The sequence below is a fragment of the Gordionus sp. m RMFG-2023 genome, chromosome 4, assembly GCF_954871325.1.
Source record: "Gordionus sp. m RMFG-2023 chromosome 4, tfGorSpeb1-WG-v2, whole genome shotgun sequence".
Classification (NCBI taxonomy): domain Eukaryota; kingdom Metazoa; phylum Nematomorpha; class Gordioida; order Chordodea; family Parachordodidae; genus Gordionus; species Gordionus sp. m RMFG-2023.
The window spans coordinates 2,961,497-2,976,288 of NC_088778.1; the positions used below are offsets into that span (position 1 = coordinate 2,961,497).

General features: G+C 26.9%; 1 protein-coding gene and 1 non-coding gene across 2 annotated transcripts; both read right to left on the reverse strand.

The window, feature by feature from the left end:
• Nucleotides 1-180: 180 nt before the first annotated feature.
• Nucleotides 181-9,892, reverse strand: LOC135928139 (replication factor C subunit 5-like). The gene is made up of 10 exons (XM_065464501.1): nucleotides 9,868-9,892; nucleotides 9,753-9,817; nucleotides 9,574-9,710; nucleotides 9,453-9,532; nucleotides 3,357-3,590; nucleotides 2,423-2,504; nucleotides 2,201-2,330; nucleotides 1,189-1,266; nucleotides 1,087-1,141; nucleotides 181-372 (listed from the first exon to the last, which is right to left on the reverse strand). Exons 1-10 carry the CDS (start codon nucleotides 9,882-9,884, stop codon nucleotides 264-266), a joined length of 987 nt encoding a protein of 328 aa, XP_065320573.1. The 5' UTR covers nucleotides 9,885-9,892; the 3' UTR covers nucleotides 181-263.
• On the reverse strand, nucleotides 3,108-3,188 carry Trnas-aga (transfer RNA serine (anticodon AGA)). Its single transcript has one exon. It is a non-coding gene; the product is annotated as a tRNA-Ser (tRNA).
• Nucleotides 9,893-14,792: the final 4,900 nt, after the last annotated feature.

The following is a 14,792-nucleotide window of genomic DNA, read 5'->3' on the forward strand; positions in this document are numbered from 1 at the left end:
TATTGATTGAGAAAAAGTAAATGAGCTGTTTTGTACACAAGGAAAGGGTTAAACCATAAACCCTCAATATATATTTCTTCGAACTCTAGAAACAATATTTTTTTAAAAACCTCCATTCTATAATTAATGACAATGGATGGGATATGTTTCATTTTAAAACTAAATTACAAATTTGCATTTATTAAAATTTATATCTTTCAAATCATCAAAATCATAAAGAATTGAGAAATAGTTTTTTTTAAAAAAACAACGACTATGAATAATTATGAACTTCCACATGACAAAGCCACAATAGGATCTTTTGCAGATTGGAACACACCAACCAGGGCTGATAATTGTATCCTCTCATTAGTACCAAATGAGAGTTGGTATCTAAAATAACATAAAAAGAATATGTAATTATGATAGCGATTGGTATATAAAAAAAAATTTTCTACTTATCTATTACGGCGACTAAAGACAGTAATATTATTTTGGCTAAATATTGGCTTAGCTTTTTTAAAAATTTGGAACTTAGTGGGATGATTATTATATCCGTATTTAATGATAGAGCGAGATTTTGATGAAAAATTATTTGGCAGGTAGGATGTAAGATTAAAAACCGGAGACCATCATAGGGAAAATTTTAAGTTTAAGAGCATCCAATCATCAACGAATGATAAAAATTGATAATGAATGAAAATCGTTTTAAATATAAGGATTGAGCCGATTTTTAAAAACGGCTAATTATATTTTAGCCAGAAAAATATGCCTAAGCCTCCAGATTTTGATAATATATGTCTAGACCTTTGTTCCTTCTCTGAGCAAATTCTTCAGGCTTGGGTAATATTTTTCTGGATGAAGTATTGAGTTAGCCGTTTTTAAAAATCGGCTCAAAACGAGCCGTTTAACATCACTAAATAAACTAGGTTTAACCATTTAAAAAAAACACATCTTGCTAAAGAATGGAATCCAAAAGGAATGGCAAATTTTTATTAAATAGAAGTTAGCATTATACAATTAAATCAGAATTTAATACTACTTAATGATTGAATATTAAGAAAAAAAAAGTCTTTTTTCCAGATATATTATGAATAAACTAATTACTCTAGATTTGCTAATTTTTCCGTCAACGATTGTAGAATGGTCACGGGTAAACTAACTATAATTTGATAATTTTTAAATCGATATAACTACAATAAAATTAACTTAGATGAACAAGCAGGTGAATTTCTGTCAATATGTCTTGTAAAGATAACCCTTTTTCAACTTTCAAATCCAGTATATCTATTGATAAATATATATTTTTTAAAAAAGATTTGCTAATTGTAAGAAATATTGTAAAGCATTTCCGCTGAAATGTGAAAGGCATTTCAATGGCGTTTACTATAGCCAATGACATTTACTACAGCTGATTTCAATAGGTAAGTATTAATAAGAGACCTTCATGGGTCAGCCGTGACCCATATGTTAATATTATATTAGCGGCCCTGGGTTTTAGAAAATCTATTCTAATACTTTAAAAAAATTCATTATTATTACTAACTTAAAAAAATATTGCAAATTTTGAGTATCACATACAAAATGATTAACTGAATATTGTTTATTTTCATTGAATATAATAAAATTAAAATTTTAGATATAGGCAAATTTTTTTAAACTTATTAGGCTAGGAAATTTTTTTAAAATATGGGCCGAGCTTATAAATTTTTTTTACTAAAGGCCTGGGCCAGACTTTATCAAAAAATCCAGACCCATGAAAGTTTCTGGTATTAATATTATTAGATCTTGGGAGGTTTCTAGTTTATTTGTTTCTAAGGGTGTGGGCCAGACTTGATCAAAAAATGCAGAAGCATAAGGGTTTCTGGTATTAATGTCATTAGATCTTAGGCTAAAAAGGTTTCTAATTTATTTATTTTTACTAAGGTTATGGGCCAGTCTTGATAAAAAAATCCAGACACATAAAAGTTTCTGGGGAACCTGGACTAAAAAGGATTCTAATTTTGGTTCTTAATATTTTTAAAAACAAAAAAAAGGGATCTGTTTTCAGTCTCTAAAATTTTGAATAAAATGGATTCTGATTTCCATAAATTTTAAAAGAGGATTCCAGGTACTGTTTTCAGATTTGACGGGGTTCCAAATTTTGAATAAAACAGTTTCATGGTTAGAATAAAGACCTGAATCATATGCAGCATAAAACTTAAAAAATAAGAATTAAAACTTTCGTAAGCAGATTTCAGAGGCAAATTAAGCATCCATTCAAGTATATCCTTAATATCTTGGGGCAAAGGCTGGCCAGTAGTCGTGTAAACATTATTTTGATCTATAATATCGTATGCCATGGAAGTACTCTACCAAAAATAAATTTTTTTAAAAAAAAATTAATTATCTATTCGAAATGATATTTTTGACATACATGAAAAATAAATTTTCCTAGCTAAACCTGCATAACATTCAACGCTTTTCGCATGTCCCCATTCGCCAATTTGACCAAAGCTTTTATCCCATCATCCGTTACATTTAGCCTATAAAAATTAATTATTTGGAACATTTTAAATATATTTTGTAATTTGTAAAGTGGAAAATGTTAAATATGAGCAGCAAGCAAAAAGTTAATTGGATTATATTTTTAATAATCCTCCAGGGTTGTAATTAAATTTTATGGCTAGTTTTTTGAAAAATCCTAACATTTTTTGGGCACCCTACGGTTTGTTTAATATTTATTTCTCCTTTTAAGAGGACAAATATTTAAACGCCATAATGTGAATTAATCCAAAACTCTTTGAGCAATTGGCAATACTACCCATTCGTCCTTTATTATGTTATAATGTAAACGGTTATTAAATGTTCTATCACGTGATTTTAAAATTGGACAATTGATATAATGTAAATATATCTTATTAAACTTTAAGATCAGTCAGTATCATACCAATGTATCTGATAATTAATAAAAGTCGGTCTTTTATTGGTCAAAAAATAAACATTTTATTATAAAATTTATTTTAATTTGAAAAAATTAGAGTTAACTTTAAATTTGTAAAATAGTGCTTAAATTTATAAAAATATACTGAAATAAAATAGTGAAAATTATTTAAGAGTATTAAAAAAAAATTTTTTTAAAAAAAATTCGCAGTCGACAGGATTCGAACCTGTGCGGGAAAACCCAACTGATTTCTAGTCAGTCGCCTTAACCACTCGGCCACGACTGCTTCAGTAAAAGTTTGATTTAATTGTAGATTTATAACATTATAATATTTATGAAGTTAATTTAAGAAATAAACCATCTTCATTCAATAATAACAATATGATATTTATGAAGTTACCACCTTCATTCAATAATAATAAATTTATATTAATATTGCAAATTTTCAATTTACTTTTCTTCTTGTGCAATATATGTAACTCTATTTAACATGGCTTCACTGTTTAATGGACCAAATCTATACCTGGTACATCTAGATATTATTGCTGGTATTATGCCTGATAAATGATTACCAATAAGACAAAATCTAACATTTGATGTGTATTTTTCAATAATCCTTCGCAAAGCATTTTGAGAATCTTTAGTCATAGCATCTGCTTCATCAAGAATTATCAGCTTAAACTTTTGGCTTTAAAAATATAATTACATAATGTAATTGAATAGAGAAATATTTTTTGCATGATATGGTAAATATTAGTGGCTTTATTAATTTTTTGATCAACTATTGTGAATTTAAAATATTTATAACTTGGGATAAAAGGCCTCATTCTATTAATTTATATTAATAGCCATGTATAAATTTATAAGATAAAATTATAACAATATGTTAAATATAAAATCTCTTTATGAAGACATAAACATAACCACATATCAATAATCTAAAAAATTATTTATTAGTATGTCAAAATTTAATTATCCAAGTTTTAAATAAATATTTGAGGCTTGCAAATATCATTCCTCTAAAGGAGGTTAATTTCAATCTGGGATTGTATTGACAATTTATTTCATGAATTTCAAATGAAAAAAATTTTAATTTTCTATTGATTTTATTATTTAAGGACAACTATTATTAGCTTTATACATAATTCAGGTAATTACATCATTTATTCGTGATCTCAATGGCATTTATATGCCTATACAATCTCATAAGTTTTTTAGCATCCTTGTCTTTATGCATACCTTCACCCCACCCCTCCTCCCCACACATGGAATATCAAATATTTTTAGAGACCTAGTTCTTGAAGCTCATGTCAATTATATGCTCATGCCTATATGGTCAAACAAATATTGTTTCTCTTTTGAGAAGTGTATAATTTATAGACATGTCAATAGAACACATATAATTTAAAGTTACATCATATTTTTTATCTTTTGGTAAAAATTCTTTTTCTATTACCACTATTTTAAAACTATAGCGAGATTTAATTTATAAAAATGGTTTGATACAATTTTGTCATGCTTGTAAACCTGATAAATGCTTATAGGATTAATATATTTAAGATTAATATTAGGGATGTACAGATATTTTTTATGGGGTTAAATTAAAGATGTTATATTAAAAAATATATGGGATGAGTAGATGTATGCATTAAATATTAAAACCATTAGTATGTTTACTGAATACAAAATCAGAGATGATATCTGATTGGTAATTGGCCGATATCAATTTAATATTGCATCGGATCAACCTCCAAAAAGTGGGATTGATATACCCCTAATTAATATTATGTTTTAAGAAATTTTGCCTAAAAACTAATAAAAATTTTATTGAGAATATATATATATGGAATCTTAGCTTTAAGATAGTGCAATATTATCAATCCTCACCAGTATAGCACCTTATAGAATTAAATGTTTTAATATTTATTTAAATTATTTTATATATATCTTGCAAAGGTACCATTCGCACAGCCCCCAGCCCAGTGTGGGTTTTATATTTTCAGGTCCGGCCCTGATTTTTTTAAAATATATTAGAATTTTTACTAATAAGAGTAATTTAAAATATTGGGTTTAAAATATAGCCCTGTCTGGGTATTTTTTTTAAAAAAAATTCAGGCCCAGTCCTGGTTTTTAAAGTTATATTTAAAAAAATGAAAATACAGCCCAGCTCATGTAACTGGGCCAGGCTGGGCCTACAGGTCTCTGATATATATAGCGATTATTAATGTTTTAAAATTTACAGTTAGCTTAAAAAAAATGTGATTGTCAGCAATATATGTCTTGTAAGTTTAAAGTTTTTGTTTGCTTATGGATTGGTTGACAGTGAGATCCTAATATTTTTAAATCTTTTTATGGATAATGTTTTACAGATTTCAAAGAAGCCTACCTTTCTTCAGCCATTCCTTATTTAGATACATATATTTTGTAAAATAACTGATTGCCAATAAATAGATATTTTGAAATGATCATATGCTAACGCTTTTTAAGTCATTAAACGCCAACTAGCGGAATCATTTTTATTATTTATTTAAAATGGTAGATATGTAATTTTGGCTGCATATAGTTTAGGAAATATATTTACCTATATAAATCAAATTGATAAATTAGGTCTACCTAATAATTAGATAAATTTTAAAGTTCGTGCTGCTTGTAAAATTTGGTATATAAACTAAGTAATGTGTTATTTAAAATTTTTAATATAAAAAATTATATTTATAAGCTACATTTGTGACACTATAAAAATGTTTTGACTTTTTCATACTACCAAAAATGATTAACTAGGCTCAAAACAGAGTCTAATAAAAAAAAATAATTTTTTACTCTTTTTAAAATTAATAGCTGTCAAAAGTCTGACTGATTTTAAAAAAAGGTCTTCAGTTCTTTTGGGATAGGAAGAACGAAACAACATCTAGGATGGATTTATATTGGATCCGATTAATTCGACAAGATTGAACATAATCGATTGATTTTTTAAAAAAAAGTAGATCAATTTTTCTTTATTAAAATCGATGATAGATTAATTACTATGAAATAGAATTAATGAAGAAAAAATTCGTTTCATATTAACAAGATTTTAAATCGCATACTATTATTAACGTGTCAGATCTGATCCCAAAGGGGATCAAGATAATTAAAATAAAAGGCCCATTTCATGTTCAATTTATTTGTCTAAATAAAACCGTATATTTATTTTATTTTAGCTTTTTTAATACTTAAAATAAACCTTACTCTTTCAAAATTGAATAGAAAATATTTTTTAAAATAATTTTTCTAGCAGATTAAAAAACAGGGAGTTGCGTCTAGTTCAAACTTCAGACAAGGGTTAAAATCTTTTCCTTTAAACCCTTTATAATAACTTCGCAAATTTTATAAATTTTACATGCGGAGTGAAAACAGAAGGTTGATAACTAGTTCAAAACCATAATATCAAAAATCTTTAACCTGATAAAAAAAAAATTGGGGTGTGGGGGGGGGGAGGGTCGTGGGGTAAATGATTAGTCAAATAAATTGATATATTTTTAAACTCTTGCAAGAAACAAGGGACTTAAAAAAAAATTTTACAATAAAAAAATATTTAATTTTTCTATCGGGCCAGGCGTTTATATTTTGGGTCAGGCTATTAGGGACAAATAAAAAAAATCGTTCTGGATAGGGCAGGGTATGAAGATCACTAATGCGCATATAAGAAACAGCTGTTTTTGAAAAAATTAGTTGCCATTAAAGAAGCCATTTGACTTATATTATCTATCCGTTGTTATATTCCTAGTTGATTGGGTATTTAAATTTATAAATATTATTTCAAACGTTCTAATTTCTATTTAATTTGTTTGGTCCAGTTTTATTAAAAATTAGCGATGGTTCTAAGTTTATGGAAGACAAACGCTCTAACCCTGGCCTTTATCTACCGCCGAATTATTCGAATGTAGTTTTGAAAGGGTTTTCGTCGACCTTTAATCCTAATATTACTTCTCCAATAAATCAAGCCAATGATTATCAATCAGCAATTCAACATTTAAACAAGCACCAACCTTAGTCAAAAAAAAAACTTCACATAATAGGCCTTGTTTAGGCCGTGATATCGCCAGGTCCTCATCTAAACTTTGTCAGCTATCTATTAGCAGCCTTCTCAGGCCGTCACCCAAGCCATTAAATGAGATCATTGCCAGAGCTCTCGGCTCAGCCACTTTACATCGACCTAGGAACCAGTAGGACTCAATTTCAATTAAAATATTAGGCCTAATGAAATCACACGAAATCCAGGGAGTAACGGCACCCTACTAGCTATTGGTGATTGTTTCGCGTCTACCTTAAATTTAAATTCCATAGTTGAATTAAAAATTAATAAATAGTAACATACCTAAGATTAGTGAAGGTCAACGGTCCGGTCCTATCGGTCTTAGACCGGGATCGGACAGGACCGATTGTCAGACCGATCTTTTTCTTGAGGACCGTGGTCCGGACCGGTCTTTTTATTTTTTACGGTCCAGATCGCGGTCCGGACCGGTCTTTTATTATTGTTTAAGTTTGCTTTACTATACAATTAATATAATTTTTTGTATATTTTATTTTATGATATTCTAGAGGATCATTTTAGATTTTGTTAATTTTTATTTTACAATAAGAAAACCATAAGTTTGTCCAAGAAACATTTTACTTATAGTCCCAATAAAAACATAGAGTATGTGTTCACTGCAGTACCAAATTTAATGTATCGTCAGCACCTAGTAACAAAATAATTGTTTATAATTTTTTAAGCAATAAATTAATCAAAATAAGCAATAATATTATTAAAATATTTTAGTTATTATATAGTTCTATTTTTTTTAAAGAAACTGTCTGTATAATTTATTGTAAAAATTACTTAACCTTATTCTTAATAAAATAATTAGGTACCTTAAGCAGACATCTGATAAAACATAAAATATATACTTCTAATGATGAAAATGAAAAAATCTCAAAAAACACAATCTACTCTTAATTTTAAAATGCCCTCTACAAGCACAAAATCATTTTTTTCAATACCATTGGATAAATTTTATTGTTTATATAATACTCTTATATTTAATAAAATGATAAAACAAATCAAATTAGGTTAAAAAATATGTTTTTTAAACAAATAAAAAGACCGGTCCAGGACCGGTCTTTTTATTTAAGACCATGGTCTGGATCGATCTTTTTCTTAAGGACCGTGGTCCGGTCCGAGGGTATCGGTTAGTCCGGACCAAAGACCGGACCGTGACCTTCACTACCTAAGATCATATTAATCCCCATTGTTTCAGTAAAATTGGTATTAGATCTAGAGCCTGGGATTTTTTTTTCGGTCAAAGATTGCATAATTTCAGGTGACCTTCAGAAATCTAGATTACAGATATCAATCATGATATGTTGGTCACATTACACCATTCTATCATGTAATCTGAAAGAGGGACCCATTCTCGTTTTATTAATTTTAAATTTTAACACCTTTTTAAAAATATTTTTTTAACATAACATGGTTTTTTTTTATTTAAAATTTTATTAAAAAAAACATGCATCTAATCTTTTTTAATGTTTAAATTTGTGGCCTGCAATTGGTGGGTTAAAAAAAATTAAGCAATGGGCAGGCAGGTTAAAAAGAATTTTGAAACAACAGGCAGGTGGGTTAATGTAAATATTTTAAATTAATTTATTATATACACCAATCAGCATATAATAATATAAGTTGTCAGACTATTGCAATTGAAAATCAAATGGGTGATTCCAATTTTAATATAACCTGATTTTTATCAATAAAACTAAAGGATTATTGTGAATTAATATGATGTCTAGAAGTATAAGACCCTTTTTAATGAGGTAATCAATCTTCTGGTAATACTCATTATTTATCAAAAAAATTTAATAATAGATATAGTTGAGAATCTAATTTGGAATCATATCACCTTACACAGTAATGAATCTGATTATTACCAAGTTATGGCTGATGATACATGTGAGAAATTTAGTATATGTCAGATAGAAAAGCCTAGTTGAAACTAGGTGAGTGACCTGGATATGGAATCCCTAACTAATAATCTTATAAAAACTTTGCAATAAAATAAAATTAATGGGACATGAGTAGCACACTTTTACGAGATGCAAGTATGAAGAAAAGGCTATCTTTCTGAATCAGGTGCAATTGTGTGCAACCAAAAAAATATTTGTGTTCTTTTTTTCAACATTTGTTAAAAAAATTTGTAGATATAAACAAGATAATATTAAAAAATAAAAAAATAGATTCCTTAAATTCTACAATATGAAGCTCTTTAAGAACAATCATATTATTACAAAAAAAAATTCACCCATCCCCTTAAGACAACATTGTTATTTAAATGTATTGAATATACTAAATGATTTATGATATTTTGATTTCCAAATGGGGAGGATTTCTCTTCTCCCCTTCTCTACCTATGAAAGAAATATTGCAATGTTTAAATTTAAATATAAATCAATAAAATTATCAAAGAAAAAAAAAGAACATCTAACAAAATTAAAATACTATATTTTTTTTCTTCACATATTTTATTTAAATTACTTAAAAACTGTCTTTGTGCTAGCAAAATTTAAAATTGGCCCTCTGACTATCTCAATACCCCTATCATCAGAAGCATTCAACTAAACTAATATTAAAAAATAAATATATCATAGCTATTTACCTCCAAAACCATGCTACTATATTCTTTGGGAGTGTATAACAATTTAGCACATGCCAAAATAGTTGAAGTTTTTCCAGTTCCAGGTGTTCCATAAAATAAAAGATGAGGTAACTTATTCTCTTTAATAAACTTGTGAACTATTATTTTAAATCATTTTTAATATTTTTTTAGTTAATAACTAGTTTCAATGATATCCTTATGTGCAATCACTTCATCAAAATTTTTAGGGCGATATTTCTCAATCCTTTTGAATATCAAATAAACAATTCAATTATAGTAAAAAAAAAATATTACCAGGGCAAATTATCCATTTGGAATTTAGCGCTGAAAGAATAGATGCTAATTCAGTGATCGTAGCAGCTGATTGAGTTTAAAACAATCTTGAGATAATTTATAGATTATTATCGCGATTGATACTAAAGAGAATACTGGTAATAAAAGATAACCATATAAAAATTTATAAATCTGATCAGCTGTTAAATCGTAGTATATCTATTGCGTACTTCCATCTAAGGTTCCAGCATAAAAACTTAGCCAATAAATAAATCAAAATCAAAGATAATAGTTGTTTATTCTTTAGTTAAATATATTATTATCATATTAAATGGATTACTTTATTTTCCTTAATTGTTCTGTTGGTGGAAATCAAACTTAGGCCAGAAAATGTGTCACACTAAATGGATTCTTGGGCCCGCAGGAAGTGATAAGGGAGGTCTCTCAATCCTCCCTATAAAATCTTCATCAGTAAATTGTGTAATATTTATATTTTTATTTCAAGAATATTTAAAATATTTGTGTGTTTTGCCAACTAGCTCACTCCTATAATAATATATTATAGTTGTAAAAATATTTTTTTAATTAATATTCTTAAATTTTCCCTTTATATGAGTAAAATTGTAAAATAAAATGTTATAATATTTTATATATTTAAGTGTTAATATAAAATATCTCGGAATCTAAAGAACATATAAGGTCACAAATATATGTTAATAATTTATATATTCTGTAAAATCTCAAAAAATGAAGCAATCTTATTTTTTCAAATCTATCCACTTCTGCAAGAATTTTTTATTTTGTATATGATATTAGAACACATATTTTATGGGAAAAATTGTAATTCCTCAAAGTTACATTTTCAGCTCCCAATTGATTTTAGAAAATACTTGATTATTGTCATTTTTATTCGAGGGCATTTTAGTTTTCATGCGCCTAAAATATTTCAGCAGATATGGATAATTTATTAAGGAGTTAGAAAAATTAGTTCACTGTTTATGGTGGATCAGATAAGGATTCTTCCGACTCAAGAAAATGTAGCAGGTTAATGGCTATTGGCTAAAAGTTAAGAGTAGGAAAAACCTAAGGGTAATACTGTATTATAAAGTGTATTTGATCTATATGAGTTGTGAGATTTGAAAACAGTAAAAGGCGAGAATGCTTATATTATAAAGTGGAGAATGTTATAAACGGATATTAAATATATTTTAAGAAAAAAAATAAAAAATGATATGATCTTTCCCGCATTTGTATATGTAAAAATTCTTCTGCGTCATTAAAATAAAAACCAATAATATGAACAGGATAACGGTTACCGTTAATGTAACAAGGAGAGCTTAAAAGTCTATATAGTCACTAAATTAATAATAAATTCACATGCATAGACAAGGGGGAAGTCGAAAATCCCCCTTTTTCCTATATATCAAATTCTTTTAAAAGTCATTTCCCATAAAAAAGGAAAAAATAGGGTATAATTGTAAAAGATACTTTTTTTTAAAGAATAATTATAGTGTATAACCCTTAGATCTGCATGTCTGGCCTCAATTCGGCCCGAAACTGGCCTAAAAAGATTTTCACTATAAAACCGGATCGGGTTTATTTTAAAAAATTACAAATATTGACAAAGATTATTTTATAAATCAAGTTTGCAAATTGGTAAATCATAAAATAGAACGTTTAATATCTACTTCAGATTTTTTTAATCTCTCTCAAAAAAAAAATTTTTATCTCAAGCCCGGCTTAATTATATATTTAAAAAAAAAAAAAATCTGGGTTTAAAATAGTTTTACATAACTTAATATTTTCTCAGAGGAATGATGAAAAAAAAAATATAAATATTGATAAGTTATAAAACGAGTGTTACAACCCTATTTAATTCAAACGATAAGTATATGACCCAACATTCAGCCGAAAAAATGATGATACCAATGGGAACTAAGTTAAATCCTCTCCACTTAGGATAAATTTGGGTTTCGCCCATAATTACAATATTTTACTTTTGATACTTCCCAAAAATATCAAAATCGAGATAAGGATATGGGTTAAAAAAATGGTATCAACTCATGGTAAAAATAAATATTTTCTGTTGTGTGGGGGTCAATTTATTTTAAATTAATTATTTTTATCGGCGCAAAATAGGTTTGCGAACAAACGAAAATAGGAGATTTGATATCAATTTTGATTTTTTTTTTGGAACTGCTTAGTTATAGAGTAAAAAAAACAAAAAAAATCAATTTCTAACTTTTCTTAGTTTAAAACAAAATGTATATCTATAAATTAAAAATTCATTTACATGACATTTTTTTCCATATATACATCCAATTTCATAATATTTGTGATTACAAATTATTGAGAACACTTTGACGTTTAAAGTCGTAATGTCATTATTGAAACAAGTATAAGTATATTTCTTCTTTCTAAATTTTATCTGACATCATTGTTACGTTTTGCTTATACAATTTTAACTACAAATTAAAGATCGATTTAATAAAGAATCAGAAATTTATTTTTGTTTCTTAAATATCGAATCTTTATAAATATATTTAAAATTGAAATAGAAAATTTTATTATAAAATTTTATTATAAAATAATTTATAAAAGTAACTTCATTATAAAATGTCTAAAAGATGTTAAACAAAGGGGACAAGTGCAGAGAACTACGATATACCAATTTTCTTCGAAGAAGAACAACAAATTTCAGGATATGATAGAAGTTTAATGTTGATATTTTAATGTATAGATGCAATGGCATTCATATAGAGATCTTTAGCAATCTCAGCTGCTGCTCAAGTTAAACCAGATCCATCACTCATTAACCCATCCTTGAATCCCTTTGGTATACTCATAAAATTTTTAAAAATCATGGAATTAATTATTATTTGGACCTGAAAAGGTCTAAATGTCTGTTAGGCCCAGCCCAAATTTTTAAATATATTTTCACCCTCCCTCTTATCCCCCCTCCCGAATTTTTGAAAAATTTATTTTAAGCCCGACCCGTAAAATTTTGATAAATTTTCAATCCTATTCGGAGAGTTAATAAATAAAAAAAAAATTAGAATCGAATTTGATTGCAAGTCGTTTCAATGATAAATCAAAAATTATAGTACCAAGGGTGTCTCCTAGTTGTTCAACTTATACTAATCAGCTGACTGTTTAGCCGACTATTAAGCTTCAACTAAACAGCCTATAAAAGCAATACCAAATACAAAATAATTCGAAAAATAAAAATGCCAACAAACACTTAAAGCGAATTTTCGATAACTAATTTTGTTTAGCGAGGCTAAACACCTTTTGAACTTGGAAACTATTTTGATGAATATTAAAGGCTTCAAGTTATGATTCAACAAGTAAGTGAACGATTCGTAAAATTTGAATTTATTTTTTTTAACATAGACTTAACACGGAATAGGCCTATTTCGGGCAGTGCTTTTCGATCTCTGATTATAAGTTTCAAGCCGATTCCAATAACCTGAGAAAGATTTAAATATTCATAACAATATAATAGAATTAATATCAAAGGGTGGGCTCTCCTGGGTTAAAATTTTCTTTAATAAATTGTTTTGGCTGATAAATATCTTGTGAACTAGGTAATCTTTTGGCTTGTTTTACAGTGTTTGATGGTTCTCATATTTTTTAGTATACTTTTTCACTCTATTCCGTTTTTTTGTTGTTTATTATTGTTGATTTTGTTTATTTTTTTTTATATTCATTATTTTGTTTTTTATATTTTTTTTTGTATGTATTTTTTCTCTTATTTTTAAGCTGTTTATTCGGATTTAGTAAAATGTCGAACCAGGACACTCCATAAAATATTTTCTCTAATGTAAGGAAAATGGCAAGGAAGTTTGCTGGGGAAATTATTTTGTCCTTGACTAAATATGAGAACAAAGAAGAAAAGAATCCTGCATTATAATTTTTAGGGTCAAAATACTATTGTAAAAAAAGATGTATGATATTAAAATTTATTTTGATGGTCAATTTTTCGTAAATCACATCAAATTGTATTGTCCTAGAAATGTATTTTTAGGTGTAAAGTTATTATCATTTATATTAATTGTTGTATACTATCGTTATAATGGTAAAATGATATCACATAAAAAAAATATAACCGATTATCATGTTTAAATAGAAATTCGAAAAATGATAGGAGATGGAATTCGAATCAGGATAATAGAAGGAATTTAAAAAGAATTAACAAAAAAATTCAATAAGGGATAGGTAAGGGGGGTTGGGAGGGTAATTTAATAAGGTATAGAAAATGGATCTCAGAACAGGATATTCGAATTCAAATTGGGAATGAAGATAGAATTCAAAAAGAGATGGAAGAAAGAATTCGAAATGAATAGAGTGGAATTCGAATCGGGATAATAAAACAAACCAACCAAACAGAATATTAGAAGATATTCGAATTCAAATTGGGAATGGAGTAGAATTTCGAAAAGGGATAAGAGGAATTATAAATTCCCATGATGACTTCGTGATTTTTATATCTTCTATTGTTACGTTTAATATAACAGATATAAAATTTATTTACAATATCTATAGTGGATAACAAAAAAATATAATATTAATTACATGCTTTATTAATTAAATTCATGTTATTTATGTTGTGTTAGAATTGTATTATTTTTGTTTGCATTTAATTAAAATAGTTTTTGTTTATATAAATTTGAATATTTAAAGAAAATAGTTTTTTTTATATATAAAGTTGAATATTTAGATTTCATGTAAAATTTGAATATGTATATTGTTAATAATCAGACGAATATTATATTATGCAAATAATTATACTATATCATACAATTTTTTATAGAAAGAGTTTACTTTTTACTTTTACATTTATGTTTTATTATTTTTAGTTTTCTTTTAATTTTTATTTTTAACTTTAATTTTATAATGTTTTTACTGATATCTATATTAATTAGTTTATTATTTAGATTGCAATT

Excerpts from the sequence above, each read along its gene's own strand:
- LOC135928139 (XM_065464501.1), bottom strand. Across the intron at positions 2,505-3,356 it reads TATATTGCACAAGAAGAAAA|GCTAAATGTAACGGATGATG; the intron begins GTAAATTGAAAA and ends TAATTTTTATAG. Across the intron at positions 373-1,086 it reads GAAAAATTAGCAAATCTAGA|ATACCAACTCTCATTTGGTA; the intron begins GTAATTAGTTTA and ends ATGTTATTTTAG.